Source organism: Pinus tabuliformis, chromosome 4_2 (assembly GCF_031772625.1).
Source record: "Pinus tabuliformis cultivar Carrire ecotype Pingquan chromosome 4_2, CPIR1, whole genome shotgun sequence".
NCBI classification, from domain to species: Eukaryota; Viridiplantae; Streptophyta; class Pinopsida; order Pinales; family Pinaceae; genus Pinus; species Pinus tabuliformis.
The window spans coordinates 310,775,329-310,803,034 of NC_142304.1; the positions used below are offsets into that span (position 1 = coordinate 310,775,329).

Consider the following 27,706-nt stretch of genomic DNA (forward strand, 5'->3'; position numbering starts at 1 on the left):
AATATATATATGCAGGGTTAAAGGAGTGGAGAATATATATATGAATAGGCAAATGCATTATCGGAGGAGAAAACCCTACATATATGCGTAACCTTATATATATGCGTAACCTTATATATATGCGTTTAACGCAAACGGAGGCCATAGCATACATATTACAAATACACTGTTGGAGGCAGAGCAGTATATTATATCGGTGGGTTCATTAAGTGTCAGACCCGAAACCTCCGATTGCGATAAGGTATGTGGACCCGATGGTCTTATTATATCGCACCCTATTGTTATGTCGCATCCACGATAATCACAATGAATAAAGAGTGGTCACCCCCGAATGTGTGATTGCGATTATAACGTGGACCCGATGGTCCGACTATAACACAACTTAATGCTAGATCGCATCCGCTAGAGGATCGGCCCGTCGGCCATCGACGATGTCATGGAGTCGATGTATAAAGGACCCCAGAAGTCTTGAATGCCGATTGTGATTGCAAGTGCGGACCTGCTGCGGAATTGTGTTATGGTTGAATGCTATATTGCATCCGCCCATCGCAATAATACACAAAGGAATTACACTCTCCTGAGCGCCGATTGCGATGTAAGTCACGGACCCGATGGTCCGATTGCAACATGGTCCAATGTAATATCACATCCGCTGTGTCGCTAGTATCGAAGGGATGTTAAATCCACCGATTGTGATGGAGCTATGGACCCGATACAGGAATAGAAGCGGGTAAACTAAATTTGTAATCTGCCATTAGTGTTTCTAGCCTGTTTTTCATATATTTTCCTGTGTAACCATGTTTTTGCTTGCGGGGTGGTTTTAAGTCGAAAGGCTTACGATGTTTGTGTCCGATGGTTTTAGAAGGCTGAACATTAGGTAAATGGGGTGATTCATGGCGAAATAGATTGCGATTGGACGTGGCTATCTGTTAAATGAATCTGAACTCTGTGCATGCCCACAATCATTGTTAAAGGAGCGGTGTTACAGTCGTAACCAGTGAGATGTGTTCTCCGTGGATTATTTGGCACTCTCTTATGAATTAACGTGTCCTGTGAGCACGATGAGACAGAGGAAGCTACAACAATAGACAAGGCAATGGTAAGGAAGCTGAAGCAGGCGAGGAGGAAGCAAAAGAGCTAGCGAGTAAGCGAAAACGAATGGACAAAGGCACGAGAATGTATAAAATAGTAAAAACAGAGAACTGTTGGTGTTGTTGTTGTGGTGAAGAACCAGAGCGTGAGGTAGCAGAAGCAGCAGAGGCAGAAGAGGCAGCAGAAGCAGCGGAGGTTGTAGAAGTAGCAGAGGCAGGAGAGTAGGAGTGAGAGAACCTCAGCTGAATAGAGTGTAGCAACATACCAGTTTATACCAAGGTTGGGTTGGAGCCCAAGAGGTTGGAGCCTCAGAACTGAACAAGACTAAAGTCATTAGGGGTAGGTGCTCCTAAGTGCAGAACCACTGCAAAACAGAGTTGGTGCTCTAGAGGTTGGAGCCTCATTGAAGTCCAAGTTGGAGCTTGGCAACTATTCACAATCAGATATATACTTATATTGTATTTATTTCATTGCACTATCTTGAGTTTTAATAAAAGCATTAATTCCAGCTGTTGATTTCTATGTTCTGTGTATACATATACATATCTATATATGCTTTTGGCAATCACTAGAACAATTAAAAAGTAAGAAACACTGATTCACCCCCCCTCTCAGTATTTCCAACACTTCAAAGCCTTCTTTGCTTTCTCCTTCTTCTAGGTCTTCTTTGGCCTTGATGTCATCATTCTTATTTTCAGCTTCCTTGATGGGTTCTGGGTTTCCTTCTTGATTTCCATCATCTTCTTGATTTAAGGTCATGGTCAATGCTCCTTTTGAGTGAAGGTCATGAAGTTTGTCACATATATCTTTTTCTGATGAAGATTTTTCCAAATTGGCCTTTATAGAATTTGGTAGCCCATTCAAAATTGTCTTGATTGCTCTTGCATTGTACTCCTTGGATTCATCGTCCATCGTGCTATCAACAAGCACTGATTCCCATACTCCAACACCTTGATCCATTAAGAAATTTATCATTCTTACCTTTCATACATCAAAGCTTCCATTGAACAATGGAACCTTCCCGATTTGATTGTATTCAGTTTTCACGATTGAGGAAGAGACATCTTTAGGAGGATTGGAGGCTTTCTTCCTTGGATTTCCCATCTGTGTTCTAAGGATAAACCTTCGAGCTATTAGGCTTTGAGTGAAGGTACTGGATCTGATACCAATTGTTAGAAATACTGAGGGGGGGGGGTGAATAAATATTTCTTTTCAATTGTTACTTTTACCAGTTAGATCAATACTATTTAGAACACAAAATGAACAATAAGAATAAATGCTTTATTAATTTCTTATTTACAAAAAATCAAGTACAATATATATAAGGATCCAACCCTAGATGAAGACAATGATATTCAATTCCCTAGGCTCAACCTGTAATGTGCCAAACACTAACTTAGAATTTCCAAGGCACCAACCTTGTCAAATTTTGAGGCACCGAAATCAAGGGCTCCAACCCTATATTTGGTTCAGGTTCCGACCTGGTTTCTTGAGAACTTTGATCCTCTAGGGCTCCAACCCTATCTTTCAAGGAACCAACCTTATATTTACGAAGCTCCAACCCTTAGCTTCACTTTGTCAAGATGTATTTGGTTATACTTCACAACTCCCAATGTCTTCTTCAATGAGCCCTGTCAATCTTCGTCTTCACTATAGTGTACGCGTTATGTCATCAATGACAACCTTGATCTATTCACATGAAGGTGTCTTCGCTGTCCTTCATGTACCCAAATAAAATTATCCAAGGTCACCTCATGATGGATTTAGTGCATCGTGGTTCATAGGATGTCCTTCTCCAAGTATTCTTCAATTGCTCAAAGGATATTCTTAACAATCTTCAACAAGGGTCATTAATCTGCTTCCAAAAGTCTTTGAAGGAATGGTCTTGAATGCTTCCAAAGTATCTCCACAGTCACCTTATAAAAGGCTTGCTTCAAGGGACCTGAACAAATGCAATAATAATACCCCAATATACTGTTTCCAATGTCTTCAAAATGTGCCTTCTAAATGAGCTCAAAACATGCTCAATAAAGTCTAGTTTGCGCAACAACAAGGTCTGCAATTGTCTCTATAACAAGCTCAAAGATCTGTAATAACTGAATAATTCTGAGATTTTTCCAGCAAAACTAATCTGAGGTCTTCTATACTAGTCCGAGAGCTGTCTCCAATAAAAAGAGATCGTTCTCCAACAAATGAAGGTCTCTCTCAACCAAGCCTTATGTCCGCAGCACTGTAGCTTGATGTTTGCAATAAGGCTGAAGTCTGCATCAGGAAGAATTTTGAAGAGGAAAAATTTACAGTCTTGTAATAGGTCACAGGTCAGGTTGTAGATAGGTTCAAAATTTCTGTGGTAACACAGGTCCTAGCCTCAGGTCTGCAATTTTATAGGTCCAAAACTTCTACATAATACTACTTTAAATGTGTCCCCAGAACTGTTATAATAGATCTAAAATATTTCTCAAAATATCTTCGTATACCCCTGGTTTGTATTCTGTTCTTGTTTACCACAATTCGAGCTAAAAGGATCACTGTTCAATGTATGATATAATACACAGTCAATATATTTAGGGCGCAGTCACACAAGTATCTCCTTTTTCTAAAATATTAAGCCTTCCTCTCTTAAGTTCATGAGTTGTGAACATGAGCTCGTTCTTCTATCTTGGATGACCGAATTGATTGAAAAATAATGAAGTCAGAATCCTTATAAATAGTGTTTTTTCAAGGGAAAACAAAAAGAAACCTTTAAGTATGGAGGTCAACTAAAGTGTCTAGGTATAGGTCGGCTAGCAGATAGGTATTTTTATCTTAACTTAAAAATTCATTTTCTCACCAACCGCTGGGATTTTCGGGGCAAGTAAGGGCTCATTGGAAAGAGAAAAAAGTCCTTTTTAAGATGCTATAGGACTCTTGTTGAAAGATGCCTCCAAGGTGTCAAAAATTATTTTTCTTTGTGACTGCCCTTTAATTTTTGTGCATAAAATGTTTGGGACAACATGAGGTCATTAATGGCTTCTTCATTGTTATGACTCCAACTATGTCTTTATATTATTTTCACATCATCATGAAGTCCTCCATGTCATCATATGTCACCAAGTGATTCATTATAGTATTAACATGGAATAGTGCAAAATTCATGTCATCATGTAGTCTCCAACCATGTCATCAAGAGCCATCACATATGACATCAATATATTAGATACATCATTGGCACTTAAGGTCTAGATCATCAAGGCACATGATTGACACTTGGAAACATCATGGTTAGTTTGAGGGCTTCTTCATTAGTGGCTTGACATATTAATAGCTTGACATCTTCATTAATGGCATCTTTATCAAACAAGAGTTTGTTCAACATGTACCTCATCATCATCTGGAACCAGGCATCTCAAAAATACTTGCCATCTTAGCTAATGCCATATAATTTGACATCAATGGAAACCTTGATTAAAATGGTCCCTATCCACGTTTCCCAACTCATTGGCCAGATGAGAGGTACTTCCCATGAGTCAGAGACTCCATGGGTAAGATGTATGCTGGGGCATCGACAAGAGAAGGTGAACCACTCATCCTTCTCATATGCCATAGGAGAAGGTGAACCAATCATCATATGCATATGTCAATCATAGGAGAAAGTGAACCACTCACCATACATACATTTCAACCATCATAGGGTATTACAAAGGAACGTGAACCACTCACTCTGTACATATCGCACCACTAGGGGAAGGTGAACCACTCACCCTATGGTCACTCATAGCTCCAAGAAGAGCCCCAAGCCCCTAGGATCTCCGAGAGCTCAGTGTCCAACTCATGCAAGACCTTCATAGGAGGGTCTTTCCACGACTCCAAGTCTGTCACAGAAGGATAAGAATTTGACCTTCCCTAAGGGCTTTGTGAAAATATCTGCAACCTGCAGATTCATCCTGATGTGTTGGATCCTTATTGATCTCCATTGTACCATATCCTGGATAAAGTGGTACCTCATATCAATGTGCTTGGAATGGTCGTGGAACACGAGATTCTCTGAAAGGTGAATCCCATTTTGGTTGTCACAGAAGATCACAGTGGTATCCAACGCGTGCTCAAATAACTCACTGAAGAGCTTCCTCAACCAAACAACTTCACAACAGGTCATACTAGCATCAATGTATTCGGCCTCAGCTGTGCTTAAAGCAACTGATTTGTGCTTCTAGCTCATCCAAGATATTGAAGTAGACCCCAATGAGAAGCAACATCCAGACGTGCTCTTACGATCCACAACACTGCCAACCTAGTAAGCATCACTATATCCATGTAGCCTAAAATTCTTGACAGTGTACCTCTAACCATAGTTGATTGTGCCACAAATATATCTCAAGATATTCTTGGCAGCAATCCAATGTATGTGATGAGGCTCGACCATAAATTGAGTCAATGTATTCATGATGAAGCATATGTCTGGATGAGAGTTTACCAAGAACATCAAGCCCCCCACAAGTTGTTGCTACATGGAAGGATTTGCCAATTTGGTCCCAGCAACATTTCCACATAGATTTTTGAAGTTGAGTTCCATCGGAGTAGACACAAACTTGCATTCTGCCATACCGCATCTCTCAAGTAGATTCACATTGTATTTTCCTTGAGAAAGAAAATATCACCTAGCTTTTGCGACCTCTAAGCCTAGGAAGTAGTGTATCAAACCTAGGTCCCTCGTCTCGAATTCAAAAGCCAACTCCCTCTTGCATTGATAAATGAGAGGGTCTGCACCTGTCAGGAAAAGGTCATCCACATAAAGAGCCAAAATGAGAGGCCTGTCCTTTTCAACCTTGAAGTATAGGTTCCAGTAAACTTCACTCCTTGTAAAACCCAACCTCATAATATAGCTATCAATACTCTCATACCAAGCCCCTAGGGGATTACTTCAACCCATAGAAGGATTTATTCAAACTGCATACATGTGTCTTTCTATCTTGAACTTCGAACCCCTCAGGTTTCTGTATACTTCCTCCTTAAACGAGCCATGCAAGAAAGTAATTTTGAAATCCATTTGGTGTGGGCTCCATCCTTGAGAGGAAACAAGAGCTATGATCGAACGGATAGTGGTATATCAGGGAACCGATGCAAATATATTGTCATAGTCCACTCCTTCCTTTTTGAGAGAAGCCTCGAGCAACGAACATGGCCTTGAACTTTTCAACACTCCCATCAGCTCCATGTTTGATTTTGTAAATCCATTTTTAAGTGACCAATGACTTGTCCTTCAGTCTAGGAACCACATCCTAGACATTATTATTCATGATCGATTCATGATCGATTCATATTCCTCATTCATAGAATCCTTCCATACTTGGTGCTTCATGAATTCTTCGAATGTACATGGCTTATATTGAACAATGATACTCATAACAACTAAGTACCCTTGGTAAATGTTCATATTTTTTCTCTGACGAAATGCCCCCCTTCGTGCAACATGTCTTTCAACATATTTGAGAGTATCTTTGAGCCACAAAGCTATTTTCCTTGAGGTAGAGGGATCACCAGGAGGTGGATCAATGGGATCCATCGGGCATCGGATCATTTGTCAGAGATTCATCCTTCTTTATCGCATCATCATCATTGTCCTTCCTAGGGATAGGAATATCTCTGACTTTCCCAAGGGAATAGTCTTCATCGAAGGTGACATCATGACTTATTTCCACTTCTCTTTGACCAGGCACATAGATTCTATATGCCTTCGAAGTTTCACCATAGCCCACAAAAGTTCCTTTCTTCCGAGATGCATCTAGATTGTTTCTTTTCTCTTTTGGAACATGAAAATATAAGGGACAACCAAAAATTCTAAAATGAAAAAATCAAGTTTCTTACTGGTGAAAAATTCTTCGGGTGTCTTGAAGTCCAATGCTTGATGTGAGCACCTATTTTGAACATATACAACAGTTCGCAGTTTCTCCCCATAAGAACTTTGGTAGGCCTTGGTCATGAAGCATAGCATGGGTAGCTTCTATGATTGTTCGACTCTTCCTCTCGGAAACTCCCTTTTTCTCAAGAGTATATGCACTAGTGTTCTCCCTCTTAATGCCAACTTCTCTACAATAGTCATTGAATTCATTTGACTCATATTCAGTTCCATTATCGGTCCTCAATATTTTGAGCTTCTTCCCTATTTGATTTTTGACTAAGGCTTTGAAAGAGCGAAATCATTTGAACACTTCGTCCTTCTTATTTAATAAATAGATCCATGTTTTGCGAGAGAAGTCATCCACAAAAAATGCATAGTACAAGTATCCTCCAAAGGATGTTACAGGAAACATATCTGATAGATCAGAATGTACCAATTGAAGAATATTGGAATTTGGAATTTCACTTTAAGGGAATGGTCCCTTGGTATGTTTACCAACTGCACAACCCTGACAAAATCCTTCATGATCTATGTTGAATTTTGGCATACATGTAACCATCTTCCTTACATCAGGTAATGCTTTGTAATGAAGGTGAGAAAATCTTCGATGCCATAATTCAGATTGAAGAGAAGTATCACAAGTCATAGCTCCCAAAGGACTTCCTCTAACCTAATAGAAACCTTCAACCCCAAATCCAAGCGTAAATGCATCTTTCAGGTTCCTTTTCCGAACATGTACCTTCCCATCAACGAATGTTATCTTGAAGCCTTTATCTTCCATTGCAGAAATAGATACCAGGTTCTTTTTCAAATCAGGTACATACAATACTTCTTGAAGATGAAGGATCTGACCTTGATTCAAGTGAAGAGTGACAATCCTAATCCCGTTCATAGGGTAGGTGACATTGTCCCCGAGTGTGATGTCCAAATTTGTCTTCTTTTCAACTAAATTTGAGAGGGTCTCTTTGTACCTAGTGAAGTGCCTTGAGGCACCACTATCAATCAACCAATTATCCAAAGTGTCTAGAGTATAGGAAGTGGTGAGGGAAGAAATAAGATAAAATTATTTTTGCTTATCTACAACATTAGTTTCCTCATACCTAGAGTTTCTTGACCTTTTGGGAGGATGACCATTTCTATATCAAGCAATAGGATCATTCCTCTTTCCTTTTTTGTTGAACTTGTTGTTCCTTTGATTGCCATTGCCTTTGTGATTATTGTGGTTGTTGTCGTCATCATCGCTTGGTGTATCCTTCTTGTGAGGACACTCTCTAGCATAGTGGCCAAACCTGTTGCAATTGAAGCATCTTCCTTTTCTTCCTTCTTTAAGTCCCAACTTAAATTTGTGACCTTGTCTTCTTGGACCGACATTATTCTTCCTTTTAGCATGAGTGAAAAAAGTGGTAGGATTATTTCCATTTGAGGGCTTATCTCTTTCCATCATTCTTATTTCTTCTTGAGTGCATCTAGCCGATAATTCATCAAAACCTGCTGTCATTGTTGAGTATGGTGGTGTTAAACACATCACATTCTCTTGTAAGAACTCCAAGTGTAATAAGAGTGAGCTCCCTTTCACCACCAACTTCTCCAATAAATAGAAGATCATTCTTGATTTTGGTAATCCTCATGAAGTATGATTGAATAGACTCTCCTCTATCCATCTTGATGTATTTGAAATTGTTGTTGAGAAATAGGACTTGATTTGCATTGTTTACATTGAACATCCCAACCAGCTTGTCATGCATCTCCTTAGACGTTTCCAATTAAAAAATATAGGTAACCAAAGGATTGTGAATGGAATGTACAATATTTTTCTTGGAGTTGACGTCACCTTTCTTGTCCTTTGTTTTTGCAGCAACAGGTGCATTTGAAGGAGGCTCCACCACTCTTCCTTTTACATAGTTCATAGCATCATTCTCTTCCAAAGTCAAATCCAGAGACATCTTCCATGCATGATAGTTGGATTTATCCTTGAGCTTGTCCTCAGATTTGAAGTATGATGTAGTCGTCATTGAAGTTAGCTCAAAATTATTCTCCAACAACTTTCCTTAGTGATTTCTTTTCTCACTGTTGCTTGAGATTTGCCTTCACCCGAGCTCTGATCCCTTGTTAATTTTAGATAAAAATGGTATGTTCTATGCTCAACACAATTTAATTCAATGTTCCTTTAAAAACCAAGTAACAATTTCTAATTATTTCCAGTAGCAATCACATTAACCATTAATCACATTGACAGTAAATGCATATACAACATAAAACAAAATTGTAGAAGACAAGAGAACACGGGATTTGGTGGATGCCAGGGAAAATCCCTAATGTGGGGAAAACCCTTTGATGAAATATTCTTATTATTATTCAATAGTTCAATAGAGGGAGAGTACAAAAGTCAAATTGATTATCCCAATACAAAGTCAAATTAGCCCTGTCAAATTCTGCAGTCAAACTTCCTCACTAACCAGAAAGTCAACGCTAGTCAAAATATCAGTCAAATACCTCCTTTGAAGCTCGGTCAAATGCATTCAAACTCGGCCTCCACCAATGGTAAAATTTTATACAAAACAGTGACAAAAAATCTCTGGTCAAACTCGGTTAACTTGTGGTAAACTCTGCAGTCAAATAGGTCTGCGGTCAACATAGGTCAAACTGCCCATAAAACTTCGATTTCAATGCCAGTCAATGTGGCATAAGGAAATTAAAATTCTTCCCTCAAAACCACAGTCAAAATTGGGCAAAATAGCCAAGGTCAATGTTGGTGAAATTGTCTGAAATTCTGTAGTTTCGGTTCTGTGATTTAGCCCAGAAATTCTGTCCTACTAGCCGCATGTGAGAGAGAGCGAGGCTACCTAAGATGTACAAACCAATCTGATGAAGAGAGAGAGAAGAATGTGTGAGTGATGGATGTCCAAAAGGGGTGAGAGGTCTCTTCTATTTATACACTTTGTTGTGGGTGAAGGGATACATCCATTGGGCTTCTTGAACCTACATTTAGCTGAGGCCGACTTGAACATTTTGCACAAGTGTGGTCATAAATTCAAAATCACACTTCTGCTTGTCCAAATGAGATGATATTTATATCAATATTGGACCTCTCGAAAAGAGGAATCCAATACAATCATCATCTCCATCAAATGAGTTGTCCCAAGGTGGAATTTGGCCCTAGTTTCAAATTTTAACACTTAAACATGCATGCCTTTTATTATATAAAAATACATAAAAAAGAGAAGTTTGTCACAACCAAAATCTCCCAAAGGTTAGCAATCTCGTCGATGTGTGATCATGCCCAACTTTCGATAGTGCATACACTGATTTTGGAAATCTATCAGGATGTGAAATTATAAATATGATTCACAGTGAATTTGTGACCCCGGTATTTAGGAAGACTTCTATTCTTTCAATTCATAGTAGAGAACATCTTGGAAATGGAGAATGAAAGTGATAATCATTAGTGAGTATACATTAATGATATGAAAGGATTAATCAAATAGAACTATCCATTCATCAGTCACTCTTGTGTGATGTGTAGTCTAATGCTAACACATATATAACTCAAAAATAGGCCTCGATCTTTCACAGAAGATACCCATAGGAATAGGCACGACTCAAATTTTTCACATGTTATTACAATCTTCCATAGTCAAATCATATTCTTGTTACATGCATCAACCATAGATTCAAACTTCAAACTCCAACCGAATATTCATGCTTTAGTCATGGATTAGTCACGAGTTATTCCTCAGTTTAACTCAATTGTCTTCTTGAACTTTGGTATATCTTAGAAAAAAACATGAATCTTAGACTTTAGTATACATATATCACCCACAGATTCTTCAAGGAATTTGGGTTCTACCTCTGCAAATAGATAAACCTCAATATAAGGATCGACTCAGATTTTCTTCAGAGTATAGCTTGATTCTGGCTCGGGTCTGCTTCAAGGAGATGTAAGATTCCCTTCCACCCCCTTAGAGTATCTCAAGTTGTAGAAGGTGTCACTTTATAATTAACCCGACTTCCATGGTCTCACTGTGAAGATGGGGTTACAAATATCCTCTTTTTTTGACCTTAGTCAGAATCCAAAATTACAAAAATAATCTTTTTTTTATATCTTAGTCAGAACCCAAAATAAATATTACCGCGTGTTCAACTCATAGAGAGATTTTAGGTGATATAAATTTTATCTCAATTTGACTCCCAGATTGAAAGTTATGCCCATTTGAAGTTTGGCCAATTAAATATCACCATGTCAACAATGACCATGAAATGGCATCCACATGGAACCATTGTGCCTTTGCGACACATGCCACCTTGAACCAACTAATGGTCCCATAGGGCCCCATCCCTTTGTGCATTTTCCTTTGTATTTGGTCTTGAAGGAAAATCTTGGGTGCATGAATTTTCCCATTGTGCATTATTTCCTGACCTGTAGATATCCTAGGTCCCAGATCTATTCCTTCACAACTCATATTGTGGAGTCCACAATCATCCAAGTGCTTACCTTTTCCATCGCGACATCCATGCCATGTTAGTATTAAATTGCCACATGGCATCCACGTGGTATTACCACATCAACATGATACAACCCCATGTTAGTAGGTCAAAGTGTGATCGAATTCTATATGATTGTGATCGAAGTGTTCAATGTTGTTATGACTTGTATGCATGGAAAATCAGACAACCATTTTGATGTTTGCTCAGATTAACATACCATTTGAAGAGGTCCATATACTGTTTGGAATGAATAAAGTGAGCAATAGGATTGGTATGTCTCTTGGTTTGTGCATAGGAGGTTGGAAATTTGAGCCTTGACATGTATGCCAAATTTTTGGTTTTGAAGAGTGTTCGGTGCGTTGATTTGTACATTTTGTAGAACCATCGAAGTGACATTTTGTAGAAATCGTAAAGGGTCATTTTGTAGAACGTGCCTTATTTATGCTATTTTTGTTGAACAATTAATTTTGCATAGTTTTATACGTGTTTTTGGATTGATTTTTGAGCCAAATTGAAGTATGGAAGAGGGAAAATGATCTGAACTTAGTGGTGATTCATACATAGGCCACGAAGAGACATGGAGATACAATTTTGGTATTATAAATATATATTTATTAATTTGGGAGTTATGAACAGGTTGCAGGATTTTTAGCATGTGTTACATAAATGACCAGATCTAGGTTAGGGAAGGTGTCACAGTACCATATTGATGAACAAATTGTTGCAAGCAGGTTATGAGAAAGTTATGAGCATACTATGACCAGTTTATGACAACATTATGATAACATGATCAATTTTGAAAACCTATATTGAAGTGCATGTGGATCTAGTTTGAAATGTTCTAAAAGTTTTCCATATAAAGTTAAAGAAGGAGGTGGGTACCTCAATCAAGTTATAGCCTATTGCAAGTGGGTGCTTGCACGTGCCTCAATTAGGTTGTAGCTCATTACAAGTAGTTTCTTGCACATATTGGGGGTGGATGCCTCTAGTACACCAGACGTTTGCAAATCTATGTAAATGAATTGAAGAAGAAAAAGAATTTGTGGTTTTCTCCCACAAGAGTTTCCACATAAAATCTTGTGTCCTCGCATGTTGATGTGATGCCGACTTCTTGATACATGATTTTTTTTATTTTTTTATTTTTTTTATTTTTTTTTTATTTTTTTTTTAATTTAATTTAATTTAATGTAATTTATTTATTTATTTATTTATTTTTAATTTTTTTTTATGATGCATAACTGTTATGATACACTACTACATGATTATTTATTGACGAAATGTTTTGAAATGATAAGTCTGCCATTACATTGATTCACCCCTCCTCTTAGTCTAACAAGTGGTATCAAAGTGAGGTTCCTTTAGGAAGAATTAAACACTGGAAGGTTGATTTCAGGAATAATGACCACTATCAAATCATCTAGAAAACCTCCTTAGTTTGATGCATCCAACTATGCTTTCTAGAAGATAAGAATGGAGACCTATCTCATTTCCTTGGAAGTTTATGCTTGAGCAATTGTAAAGACCAATTATAAAGTTCCTGATACTTCTTTGACAAATAAATATACTAAGGCACTCTATAATTCTAATGCAATAGCTAAGCATGCCATTTTGAGTGGACTGTTAGAGTCATAATTCGTCAAAGTAATGCATCGTAAGTCAACTCATGACATATGGAACAACTTTAAAACTTGTTATGAAAGGGACAAGAATGTAAAAGAAGCCAAACTGCAATCGTACAAGGCTGAATTCAAAAGCTTGAAAATGGATGAAGATGAGGGTATTGCTTCATATTTTCTTTGAGTAGATAAGTTTGTCAACTCTATTATAGGACTGAGTGAAGAGATCAAGGATGATGTTGCTGTTCGAAAAATATTGAGATCTCTTCCTCAAGATTCAATCCCAGAGTATCAATCATTGAAGAACTGTCATATATGGATAAAATGAACATGGATGTACTTCATGGAACACTCTCAACATATGAACGAAGCATAGAGGAAAACAAATCATGAGTCAAGGAAGTACAATTCAAAGCAGCCAAAGAAGGAATAAGTCACGAGAATCAAATAGATTCCAACCATAAATTTGATAAAAAATAAGCCTAGTTCATTAGAAAGTTGAAGAGGGGAACTAAAAGTTCAAAGGTAAGCTTCATTTCAAATGTTTTGAATGTGGAAGAATAGGAAATCATGGTTCTAAATTTCCTTATGCATAAATGAATGATAGTAATGACGAAGCAAGATTCAAGTCTAAAGAATTAAAAGAAGAAGCAAGGTGAAATGAACAACTTATCAAAAGAGAGAAATGATTACGAAAGCAATGAAAATGTGATTGATGATGAAAGAGGTGAAATATTGCTCTTCATTGAAATGGAAGAAATTGAAGCAGAATAAAATTATGAAGAAGAACTTAGAAGTTCATTAAAAGAAATAAAAACCCTTAGAAAAATGGTGGGTCAACTAGAGTAACAATTCCAAGACAAAGATCTAAATGAAAAGTCCATTATTTCTCTCAAGGTTGAAGCTAGAAGAAGCCAAAAAGATAACAATTTTTTTTTTAAACAAATACATAAGAAGGAAGAACTTTGTGAAAGATTAGAAGAGGAAGTTTTTCTTTTGAAACAAAAATTGGAACAACTCAAACAAAACATAAAACTTCTCAAAGGGGACGAGTCTCTAGATCATATTCTTAACATTCAAAGATCTCCTATCTGCAAAACAGGTCTTAGTTATGAGGAAGGTTGCAAGACAACCAAAGATAAAGATCTACCATGAACATAAAATGAATATCATCCAAAGAACCTTGATTAGACATTCATTGCATCCAACAATAACTCATTTGAAGATCCTAAGCAAGTGATGAATCAATCTGAGCATGTTCATTTCAACATCTCTAATGATCCTTAGAATGATGCTAGGAATCAACAAGATGCATCTTATTAAAAAAAGAGAAGGATCTAGAATGAAAGTATGGAACCCTCCATGATAGAAAATCTCCAAGAAGGACCCACATGAAGAAATGGAGAAAGAGTTATAAAGTAGCAAGGGGATGAGGCTCTTCCAAGGAACAATTTTAGAAGATATGTCAAATCAAGACCTCTCTATGCCACCAGGTATCAAAATAAGTTTTTTGGTTATTGTTTTTCGTGCAAAAATCCCAATATTGAATGTTACATGTCATAATGAAGGACACACAACACATAATTGTAGACTCAAATTGAGATGGCACAAGAGAAATGGACTCCCTATTAAACCAAGTGTGAACACTATGGGATGGAGAATGAAACAGGAAGAACCAAGGTTACATTTGATCCCACAGATCTAATCCCTTGTTGAAGGGTTCTTCAAGATTATAATTTTCTGAATTGAAACTTGAAGAAGCAATATTATGTAGGCTAGATAATCATTTGATAGGGTAGATGAATAGATTTTGTACATTTCCTTTTGAGGTAATATCTCATGCTTGATGTTTTATGCCCTTCTCATAGGAAGTATATGATAGAAACACTTAATCCAACATCTCAGGAATATATATTGACACTTGTAGCCAATTAAGAAAAGTTTTTGAAGATATAGAAGGAAGATATACATAGCAAAAAGTATATGCAAAAAGAGAGGTTATTGATAAGGGGATATTATGATAGTAGAACGCATGGTGTAGGGGGAGATTCTATTAAAAACAAGGTCAGGTCCTCAGGAAATTTCTAGAACAACCATGAAGCATTGGTCAACAACCATGCCCCTTTACCATTGATGTCAAAGGGGGAGAGAATGCAAACTTTGACAGATATTAATAAGGAAGACAATGGGGGGAGGGAATGTAGACATTGCCATCAATGACCATCAATGTTTGGTGGTGTTACCATCAATGACAAAGATTGAGGTTGTTGCACATAGTGTTGTCATTGATGACAACCAGTGTCATTAATGTCAAAGTGGATGCCTAAGGAAGCAACAATATCATTTGTAAATCAAAGTAAGGAGTATAACAATCTAATCTCTTGCATATCCTCATTAAGTGAAGCTAAAGAGGCTAGAATTTTATTGAGTTATATTTGAAGATATGTTTTCCTATTGAGTCTATGGATGGTATGGTTGGATAATCCTCTCTAAGCCATTTCCAATGGCATATCACTCTAAAAAATTCCTCTTGAATGATAAGTTATGGTCATTTGAAGATAAAAATTAGCAAAGGACCTAAAATATGGGGAAAAAACAAACCCCAAATGTGTTAAACATCGCACATGTTCAAAGCATATCTATATTCCTGGACATATTCAATGACGAAAAAGTGGCCCAACTTGCATGAAATTTAATATGCTAAAGTTTGAGTATGTTCACTAAGATCTAATGGATCCAGTGTCCATATGAAGAATTGGACGATGAATTACATCACAACTTGCATGAATGTTAACCAAGGATGACATGCCACGTGTGATGTAAGTAGGATGACATGGTGCCATCTCAGGATGCCACGTGGAAGACATATCTGACACATTTGATTGGTGAAAAGTCGAAGAAAGTGTGCCACATGGCACCTATCAGTGGCTACCAAGTGGTTCGATGATGTCATGCTGACATCAACACACGAATGAACATGGCCCCTAAGGATTAGGTCACATGAGGGTCAGGCCTAAAGGAATGTGGAAAAAAAATTAATAAGGGGCAAGGTCATATTGTTAGGGTCATATGGTTGGCTCCTCAAGAAACCATGCATCATCCCCAAGGTTAGGTCATATGCCGTGGGTCCACTTTAATGTGTATATATGTGTGAGACCAAAGTCTATTCAAGGAAAGGATGCAACACACAATTCATTAGCTATGTGGTGAGATGGGTGAATGGATACATGTATGGGGTTATATGGTCAAGTTTTTTGGTCTCACAGTTAATTGTATGCATGGAATATCGGGCCACCCTTTTGGTTCTATGTGTGATAGGTGAAGGAATACATGTTTGAGTCTTGCAGTGAATTGTATGCATCAAAAATTATCCGCCCTTTGGTTTTGCATGAGATGGGAAAATGAATACACATATTAGGTTTTGAGGTCAAGTAGTTTGGTGTCATAGTGAATTGTATGAATGTCAGATTGGGCCACCCTTTTGGTTCTGTGTGTGATGGGAAAATGGATAAATGTTTGAGGTTTTGTGGTTGAGTTGTTTGGTCTCGCAGTGAATTATATGCATGGCATATCAAACCACCCTTTTGGTTCTGGGTGTGATGGGCGAATGAGTACATGTCTGAGGTTTTGAGTTCGAGTTGTTTGGTCTTGTTATGACTTGTATATGTGGATGAGTGACCAATTTTATATGGCAGTGATCAACATGTTCAGTCTCGCTTGACTTGTATGCGTGGAAAATTAGGCCATCCTTTTGACGTATTCTTAGATTAACATACCATTTGAAGAGATCCATATACTATTTGGAACAAGGAAAGTGGGAAGTAGGATTGGTATGTCTCTTTGTTTGTCCATGTGAGGTCCACAGTTCGAGCCTTGGTATGTATGTCAATTTTTTGGTTTTGAAGAGTTATTGACATGCTGATTTTCACATTTTGTAAATTTTATATAGAAAATGACCTCATTAGCTTAGAGGGGAAGAATACTATTGAAAGGAAGAAAACCTAAGTTACAAGCCTATTTTCCAGGGTAACACACCCCATAAACAAACTAACAATGTGCTAATGCAGTCCATGACCCAGCAAGGCGCGTTAACCTAAGAATTAACGATTTATTTTTCCTATAGGGTCACGTTACTAGATTTTCATGAGATTCCGAAGGTTAAATGCTAGTTGATTGACTGACACTACATATTTCACTCAATGTTGACTCCAAAAAGCCGGAAACATCTGCCTCAGACTTGTCAAAGGAAATTGCTAATCCTAACAGAACCAAACAAAGGAGGAAAGAGAAATAAAGCAGAGGAAACATATATCTTTTTCCCGAATGAAACTTGTGGAGAAATTGGCAAGGATTGAGCCTCCCATCGCCTATAAATTGGAGGCTAGGCCACAGTAATTGGGATTAGAATTTGTGCATTGTTATGTTGTCGAGAAGCTGATTGAGAGAGAGAGAGAGAAGAGATAGGAGCTAAGGGAAGACTTGATTCAACAATCATGGTTGTAATCATTCTTCTCACATATGATAATATAGATATACTCTTGTTCTGTCTATGTGATGATATTGATACCTTCTTTCTGTATATGTTGGTTCAATGGTGAGACTGATGTTTATCATTGATGCATGCTAACTCTATATGCTGTTATATGTTGATGTTTTGGATTGTTAAAGTACTTTGTTCTGTGAAGGTTACTTCACATCTTTTCTATGTGAAGGTCTTGATTTGAGAGCTGACCGAGGATCCTTTCTTTGTCACACTGAAAACCCCAGTGGATTCGCGCCAAAGACTAGCAGGTAAGCCTTCTCTATTGCTTGATCAATTCCTAGATTAACATGATTATTTGCATATATCTCTGAATAGTTGCAGGTCACTTCATTCCATCTTCCTTAGGTCTTGGGAGACCTGAGAGGGTTTTTCCGTCCACCATCACCCATGCATTAATCCATACAACATAATTGGCGACTCCCTTGAGGACGCTCTTAGTTCCCGACTTTGATCTCCTAGTTCCCAGATCTCTATCTCTCCCCATGTCTTCTTGTGCCTCTTGATCTGAATTATGATCACCTTTTACACTATCTAGACTAGTTCCGTTGTTCACAACTTATGCCTAGACCCTAATTAGACCATTTTTGCATCCTAATCCCCTATAATGCACCCTTCTAGTGCTGTCTAGAGCGTTATAATGCATCTCTACTTCCTGGACAGAGCGTCAGACCTTCTACTAACATTATGCTTTCCTTGTTGGGCAGCGTTATCAACCCAAACTCTTGACATCCACCCAGTTCTATGGATTCTTGTGTTGATAGGTTGACTGTGGTTTATTCTTGGGATCTGCAACTATGAGATTTGTCTGGTTGGCTGCTTGCATGGTCATTTTTATTTTTGAAGAATAACTTAATTGCATTTGATTTTTGAAAAAAAAGAAAAAAGAAAAATGTTTAGCTTTTTGTTATTTTAGCTGGATCTGTTCTATTATATTGGGTTAGTTGTAAGAGCATTTCATGTCTTCATTTATTTGCATGTGTTTAGACTGCATTTAGATTTGTGATTTCTGAAATGGCGTGTAGTTACTCTCTCCCTGTAAGAAATCTTATTCATTGAATGGAAATCTAAAATCATTTCTCTTGCATGGTTTGAGTCAGAGTCTCATTAAACTCCACACGTCAACACTCCCTCCAGAGATATTAATCAAGTTCACATAAAATCAATCGCTTAACAAAAGTAATCAACAACTCTATTTTTAGCAATGATATACATAAATTAGTTTAAGCTAGAATCTTGGGCTAGGTTGTGGTGAGTAAACTGCATAAGATTTCGAAACTGGGACTAGTGTCATTAATGAGAGTAAATTCCTACCGCACTCATATCATTCAGGAGCACTACTCTTACAACAGAGTTAAACGCTAGATAACATCTAAGTGTAAGAGAAGGTAGCCTAGCCTCGATTGCATTTCAGTGGGTATTCTATGTACTGGGGATCCCCTATGGGATATTGAAGTTAAGTTGAGGACTTAGGTGTCCTGCCCACACAACGTACTGTCCATGACCATGATCCCCCAGTGGTGTCTGTGATTTGAGGTAGCCTTAGTGGACAAAATTTTTAGGTATGAACACGAGGTGACTAGGGTGGGCTTCCCTGATACTTAAACAGACGAACCTACACCATCTTTGGATTTGGGAGAGTGCTCGTCTTCATGATAGTACTTTTCCCCTTCTTACCGAGGTTCAGTTGAAGCTCAGGAGTAATCGTAACTGTACATTTGATCGACTCTCTCTTTTAGCCCCTTCGATACTAGGTTTCATCTCCAACTAGTTGTGGCTATCAGACATAGTTATGTTCCCTAGCTGCTTGCTGATTGCCTTTAGAGATTTTTTTGATTTTTAGGTGCTTTATTTTTGACATTGAGACTATAACATATATAAAATTAATTTTTTTGATAGAATGTATCTTTCACCGTGGCTACATTCGGCCCTCATTGTTTATCTAGATGACAATGAGTTCTTCCTCCATTGACTCTGGAGGAAATGTGAAGCTTCAGTGAATCAGATTCTCCTTCCTCATAAGGAGAGCAGTCTCTAGTGTCAAATATTGAATCACATATCACTTTCCAGGAGACTTTTTTGTCTGAGGACTTCTTTAACGAAGTTGTTTTACCTCACTTTAATCCTCCACTCATTGAACCTCTTGGAACTATTTTGGTTTAGGTAGCATGTGTGCCTGTTATGTCTTCATCAGTCTCCACATCCAATATTCTGATGGAAACCAATGGGTCATGGTCTTTTGTGGATAATTTTTCTCCACCGCCACTTCCCCCACCTACCGTCTGTCCTACACCGTTGATTGGTCACCCTATTACTCAAACTATGCCTAGTTTGGGCAACCTAGTTACACCTACTATGAGTAGAGTTCAGTACCTTCCTGTCTCTATCCCTTTTGTGTCAGCTCCTAGACCTAGTGGTGTTTTTAGTATGACTACCTTCAATGATCCCTTTGGTTGGAACCCCTTGCAAAGTTCTAACCCCCAGGAATTGATGCCTGGGGCAATGTTTCTAGTGTGTACATCTCTGTCGGGGCAATTCCTTTCTTCATTCCACTTATAGGACAACCTAGCCCTTCACTGATTGATCTGTTTCCTCCTGGTGGACACTCTACCAATGTCAGTCCTACACCTACTGCAACTTATGTGGCTAATAGTATCCCTCAACCCGGTCCTGCTGCATCTATTTGGGTACCCCCTCCTCAACCACCATTGAGTCAAGGGGGAAATTTCTATCACGGGGGAAACCAGTCTTTTGTCACCCAACCTAGTATGCCATATGTCCCGCATATTTATATGACCACATTGCCACCCCAGGAAACTATTATCCGCCTCTTGCAACATATCCTCCTAGAAACCAATTGATGGGGGGACCTCCTGGTCCTTGAAGTCATCCTGCACCTCCTTGGTCAGATTTGAAGGCACCCACACATTTTCCTTTCTTGGAAACTTTAGACATCCCAGATCTATATAAGCTGACTAATGACCCCATCAATCACAACTTACTTTGGCTTTCGATCCTGCATAAGATACTACAAACATCCTAAATTTCGAAGGAAAATAAGGAGATAACCTGACTACAAACGTCATTACTTACCACTTAGGGTGTGAATTGAACTCCATGATTGACGATAGTATCCGAATCAAACTCTTACCCCGCACCCTTACTAGAAATGTTACCTAGTGGTACATTGAATTACCACGCACGTCAATCAATACTTTTGGTTCCCTGGCAATGGAATTTCTAAAGCACTTCCAACTTACTATCCGCTATGAAATTAGAACAAAACTCCTTACTAATTTACGCCAGGACACTTCCACCCACATCTATGATCACATTCATGAATGGAGACATAGGCGGAGGCTTGTCAAGGCCCCCATTCTAGATTACCTCTTAGAAAACTTGTTCTGTAAGTATCTTCTTCCCCCCATTTCCATGGATGGTGTGGTTACAAAATACCATTCTATTTTTCATGCCCAACATTTATATTTGATCTATTCGTAATATGGAATTCTTTATGATTTGCTCCCTAATTCCCCTCGAAATTCCAATGCTCCCTCTACTTAGAAACCCAGTGTAGATACTGACGACATCGTCAGTGCTACCTATGGGTATGATGTAAAACAACTGAGCAGGAAAGATGGCCAGTTATTTGTTATTACTGATACCACTCCTACAACCCAATTTGTGGATCCTCCAATTGTTGCAATCAACTCTGTGTAGTCTACGCAAAATCCCAGTGGTAAGAACAAGAAGAATAATAAAAAGACTGCTCCTTTAGAAGAGAAACACACTACCCAGAACAATCCCAATCAGAAAGCTGATGCTAAATCTAAGAAAGGGTAAGAAAAAACTATCAAGTTACCTTGCAAGATATGTATTGAGGACCATATGAACTATAAATATCCTTGTCTTCAAGAGTCCACAAAAATTATTGTACAAAAGGACACTGGATGGACCCCTGTGGTCCTCAACAACCCATTCCATACTCAACAACAATAACATCTTGTATCAAACCCACCTTCAACCTCCACAAGGGGGCAAAGACGGTTCACATCCACCTCCTCATAGAGAAGGATCATCAACTGTTTACACCTTTGAAGCGTTTTATTCACAAACATGAGCCAAGGATGATGGAAATCCAATCGCTAGCGCTTCGGACGCTACCTTGAGCTCTACTCCACGTTGCCTAATGATCTACATATGGAAAGGCCTGTCACTGAACCTATAATTCATCCCCCTTAAGGGACACTTCGTTGAACGACACACAATAAATCTTCACGTGCTTCCTAAAACTACAGTGTTGTGTAAGATTTGGTGCAAGCACCGTCTGCTATATCTGCCCTCAAAGTACTACAAACCTTTCCAGAAAAACATAAAGATTTTATTTCGGCCACTAGTGGAATTGATAATAAGGATTCCAATATAGTGATTTTCGACATGGAAAAGAGTAAGCCTCACCTCTCCCATCAACTTTCATTTCAAGTACAAGTCGTGGAGAAGGGAAAATATATCCACCAGACTATCATTGATGAAGGTGCTTCGACGTGCGTAATGTATACTTCCTGTTGGCTTGCCCTAGGTTCTCCCACTCTCTCACCACCATAGAATTCCCTCAAAGAATTTGATGGTCATACTTTCATCCCCAAAGGATACCTTGCTAGCTACCCCATCACTTTGTGTGGGAAAACTATAACGGTGGATATCAAAGTCATAGATCACCATATCAACTATAATTTGCTTTTGGTCTTCAGTTGGACTTAGGCCATGAATTCCATTGTTTCTTCGGCCTTCTGCCTCATCCTCTTTCCTTTGGATGTGAAAATAGTCATAGTGGATCAAATATCCTTCTGTACCCCATATTACTCCCTGTTACCCAACAACAATGTGCCTTGAGTGGGTGGCATACATGACTCCTATGTCAGTATTAGTATTGGTCTTCTGAAGGGTTCCTCTCTTTTAGGATGTTTTCCTCTTCTTCCACCTGAGGTTCCAAAGACGATCTCAATGGTATATACTATTTTTAATGGCCCACCAACCCTTGGATCCTGTCGACCGCTTCCACCATTGATTCCTATGGAGAATAGATACCATTATCACTAGCCAAACTCGCTTATTAGGCTGTTCAATCTGACTTTGACTCTCTTACTACTTTGGTCATGATTGATGGTACCACTTCCTCTCCCATCTCCCCTCCCTCTATTGATCTCCTCACTCAAGTCTTACCTTTTGATGAGGCTATCTGGGAAATCATGCTGCTAGATGAGCGACCATAAGATACTTTTCACCATTGTGCTTCGGTATCTGACTCAAGTGCAACCTGTTTACAAATCCTGTCTTTTGACCACCTGAGATTGTTCCTTTGTCTTATACGAATATCCAAACTATAGATTCATAAGGTAACTTGGGTAATCTTTCCAAAAATTTACTCATCGATATCTCGGTCAAAACAAGTATCGTGGAAAATATTGAGATTTGTTAATTTTTCATAGGGCTATATTGTTCTTTGCTTTGACAATTTCATTCGTTCATTAAGCAACATAGCATAAAGTGACAATAAAATAAAATCACTCACACATAGAGACACCAAGATTGGTCGGAGACCAGGGAAAAACCCACTACGGGGAAAACCCTTCCAAATTATTCTTCTTGTATTGTCATCAAATGATTCAGCAAAGGAGAGTATAATGATCCATGTCTTCATCTACTAACCAACAAAATAACTACAACATCCATGAAATGAACCCAACAATGTATATACTTAAAACTCTAATTCTGACAACTGTAATGAATTGTCACTGTGTGTAGTCAACTGTTGAATCGTGCGGTCACTGAGCGAAATATTTGGAAGAATGAAATTTCATCTTTTAGTTCCTAGCTGCATGGAGGAGGAGATATGTGAGCGATTATGGCTGCCTAGTCACTCCCTTAAGTCTGTCAAGTGAGCGACTGGGGTCATATATGGACTGCGGAAACCCTGATTCCCAGTCGCATGCATAGTGAGTTGTCCGTGCAACTATGGCCCAAAACCCTAGATCTGAAATGCAGGCTTTAGACCCTACAATTTCACCTAAGAGTGAACCTTATCCTCCGTAGATGAGCCTCAGATCCATGTGTTGGGCCTCAAAATAGTCCCTATTTTCACTCCATTATTCACCAATATCTTCACATTTTACCTTCATGTCACCTCCATTCCACCTCCATATCATTACATTTACCTCATTATTGGGTTATAACAGTGCTTTTCCAAAGTTTATTAATTCTTAACATTTTTAAGTGAATTTATGGCTAAACTTTAGAAAATAATATGCTTATACTTATACCTAACAATTAGAATGAGTTTGTTGACATGTGTAGGTACAAAGGAAGCTTCCAGGGCATCTTTATGTGGCCTTGAATGATCAAATTCGAATTTGATAAGATAAGCCTCATGGAAAAGATCATGATCTCATGGAGAAGATCATGGACCTCATGGAGGAAATCATGGAGGATAGTGTTATGTGTCTAGATGGTTGAGAAATATGTGGGTCAAAGGAGAGATTAGGGGATCATCATTATGAGTTTGTTATCTCATCTCATTGTATAAATAGGAGTACCTCCTCCATTCCAAAGGAAGGACTCTTGGAGCATTGTATCCAACTTATGATGGAATAGAATAAAGCTTCATTTTGCATATATTTCCATTATGTAGTTATAGATATAAGTTGTACATATATTTCCATTATGTAGTTTTAGATATAAGTTGCCTTAATGTAGTATATGGAATAGCTTGTCACTTTGTTCTTAGGAGAATTGAGCTCACTCTAGAAGGATCAAAGGAACATGTTATTTCATATTAGATCTTATTTCATTTAATTGCTTAGATGTTTGAGGATTTGTTTGTGATTGATGAATGAGTTTTAAATTAGAATCTTATCAGCATATGAGAGGACAACCAAGGGTCTAAGTTAGGCTCTCTCTCCATTTGATTTGCATGATAATTGAAATTCATTCTTTTGCTTTTATGTTTCAAGTATCATATGAGGAGATAACCAAGAGTCTAAGTTAGGCTCTCTCTCCATTGATTTATATGGTAATTGAAATTCATTCTTTTGCTTTTATGTTTCAAGTCATTTCATTTCTTATGCTTATGAATGAATCTTAGTTTAGTTTGGATTAGTACATGAGAGGACAATCAAGAGACTAAGTTAGTCTTTCTCTCTCTTTGAATCTGAACAACAATTAAAGTTCATTCTCTTGTCTTCATTTCAAGTTTCTAGTTTTATGTAATCAATGATTTCTCTATGATACTGTAGGGAAGGACAACCAGGACCTCCTTAGTTAGGAGCCTCTTCCCTTGCATATTATATTGAATCATAAATAATTTAGCTAGACATAGAGTTAGTTGCTTACTCCTGCATATATTTTGCTGGCATCATCACAAGCTTACGAGTTTCCCTGGTCGATAATTTAATGCAGCAATTTAAGCCCAATAAATTGCCCAACATTTTGGCGCCGTTGCCGGGGATGGTGCTAAGGGATTAGGCATTAGGAATTTAATTCAGTACTAGTATTTTTCTTTAGACAAAATAATTTGTGAAACCTGGTGACAGCAGGATCTTCACAAAGGAGTTTAAGTTTGAGTTTTCTAATGTTTTAATATTTAGCTAGTTTTAAATTCAATCCTTTTTGAAACCCCCCTGCATGAATAAAAACGAATCAAGCGATTAGTATGCTCTCTTCCTGCGCTTCGTGCGATAAGGAAGATCAGAAAATCTATTGATTTCGTTCGAATAAAAATACTCTTGCTGGAGAACTAATTTGCAAAAAGACAATAAAGAATTTTGTGAATGAAAAAAAACATCTTTAAATTTAGTTTTTTTAATTTTAGATTTAAAAAATAAAAAGCTTAATAATATATGTATCATATATATATATATATATTATTAAAAAAAAAAAAATTAACCATTTTCTTTGTTTTTTTAGACATTTAAAAAAAACTAACCATTTTTTTAGATATTTAAAAAATGCAAAACATTAAAAAAAAAAAAACCATTTCTTTTGTTTTTTTAGATATTTAAAAAAAACTAACTTCATTTTAGTTATTGTTTAATTTTAGAATATTTCTTTATTAGGTTTTAATAAAAAATTTGTTGATTTTAAAAATCTCAACTTAAATAACAAATTAAAAAAATTTTGTTTTTTTTTTGTTGTTTAAAAAAAAAACCTAAAGCAATAAATAAAATCAACATAAAAAAAATATGTTTTCATTTCTTTTAGTATTTTCTTTTTAAGATTTGTTGTCAAAAAAAATAAAAAATTCCATGTAATAATAATATGTATATCTCTTATATATATATATTATTATTAGTATTATTATTATTAATTTTTTTTTTTTTTTTTGACTTTCATTCTTTTGTTACATCGATCCCCAAACCAAAAAAAAAAATCACATGATCTTCTACCATCCAGCTCAATCAATGCAATGCATCTCGAAATCCTGTCGGGTAATGCTTTCAGTTTATTTGCCGAAACATTTAGGACCTTCAGACTTTTCAAAAGCCCTAAAGAATCTGGCAGCGAGATCAACATGTTAGAAGACAAATACAATGCCTCTAGATTTGTGAGGCCTGCAATTGAATCAGGGAGAGCTTCCAGTTGATTATTTGAAAGGTCGAGCAACGTTAGTGTTGCCAGGTTGCCAAGCGCCTCTGGAACAAACCTCAGCATCCGTCCTTTCAATTCTAACTTCTCGAGATTTCTCTGGGATGCTTCTTGCAGAATCCTCACCACTTCCTCATTCACCTCATCATTCACAGGGAGCACTTTAGAGTAACACCTTGATGATTCATATATATCAACAAGTTGTTCTTCTGCATCCTTCAATAAATTCTCATATTCGTCATGCTTATCATCAAGATGAATCACAACCTTGAAAGGAAACATTTCTCTCTCTTCTCGAACCTCTTTCTCTTTTTTAGCCTGTTCAGATCTCCATTCTCTACGGCTCACCCCTTCCGGGCGTTTTTCCAAGACAATAGCTTCCAACTGTTTTGAAAGCTTTGATTCAATTTGAGCAATATAGATCCTAGCTTGATCCACATCCTCGTGATCAGGTCGCTGGCCAAGACGCTGTAGAACATCTTTAGCATGGACTACATCGGTGATAGCGGCAGTCATTAAAGCCAGTATCTCTGGATTTTTCAAATTGGGCAATTGATTGACGAGCTCCTCAATATTTATAGGAAATTGGGAAGGTCCAATGATAGGCTGCTGAAAAGGCTTGCGAGACATCACGTAAGAAAGAATTGGATGACTCCTAGAATCAGGCTCCATTAGAATCGTTTAAGGGTTAAACCTCTCGCCTTCAACTTAAAAATAGCTACGCACTTTGAGGTCTTCCTGGGAGGGTTCGTATTCCACGACGTCTAAAGTCCTCGCTGCTGCTCTCAATCCTCCAGATGAAGCTCCAAACAGCTCGATAAATTGGTAAAACCCAAATTGAAACTTATTCGACTATACATTCGTGTGCGCTAATGAAAGCGGAAAGCGGAGGAAGCTGGGACACAAGCTAGCTTGCACAAATCCAATAACGAGACCATGTCTCAAGCTTCTATTAACAGTGTCTACAGGTAGTGGGAACTTCTCTAGAATTTCCATTCACCGACGAGCCATGATTCTCATGCCCTAAGGGGCCGGATTGAGGCGGCGGTGCCATAGGATTTGCTCCATAAAACCTCTGGAGTTCATTTTTTTTTGCATCAAACGGACCCCCATGCGGATGAGGGTTTTCAGGAGGCAGAGCATATTGATTGCATATTGATTTTCATGACTATGATGTCCAGGGTTCAATTCACGACTGCCAAACCTTACGTTCTCCAATGAAGAAGCATTGGCATTGCCTGAGGGGAAGGGCTCTCGCTGCTCGGACTGCGGCAATGAGTAGTACGTGCGGACAGTCCCGTCAATCATGGTGATTGATCACTGGATCATCTGCTGCTGGATCATCAACCGGCTTGGGCACTGCGTTTTCAAGGTTACGTTTCTTTGGGTGCCCCGCGTCGACCGAGTCCCGTGAAGGTCCCTTGCAGTTCCAAAAATCAAAGTTCAAATCCAATA

General features: G+C 38.0%; 1 protein-coding gene across 1 annotated transcript; it reads right to left on the reverse strand.

Moving 5' to 3' along the window:
• Window positions 1-2,942: 2,942 nt before the first annotated feature.
• LOC149169220 (plant intracellular Ras-group-related LRR protein 9-like) lies at window positions 2,943-27,063 on the reverse strand. The gene is made up of 2 exons (XM_089425117.1): window positions 26,053-27,063; window positions 2,943-3,034 (listed from the first exon to the last, which is right to left on the reverse strand). The coding sequence occupies exons 1-2, from the start codon at window positions 26,921-26,923 to the stop codon at window positions 2,943-2,945; spliced, it is 963 nt and encodes a 320-aa protein (XP_089281243.1). The 5' UTR covers window positions 26,924-27,063.
• Window positions 27,064-27,706: the final 643 nt, after the last annotated feature.

Bases quoted from the DNA above. Each gene is read 5' to 3' on its own strand.
- LOC149169220 (XM_089425117.1), bottom strand. From the start codon at position 26,923: ATGGAGCCTGATTCTAGGAGTCATCCAATTCTTTCTTACGTGATGTCT. The intron at 3,035-26,052 runs GTAGAAGATCAT...GCATTTGTTCAG, and splicing joins TGCATTGATTGAGCTGGATG to GTCCCTTGAAGCAAGCCTTT.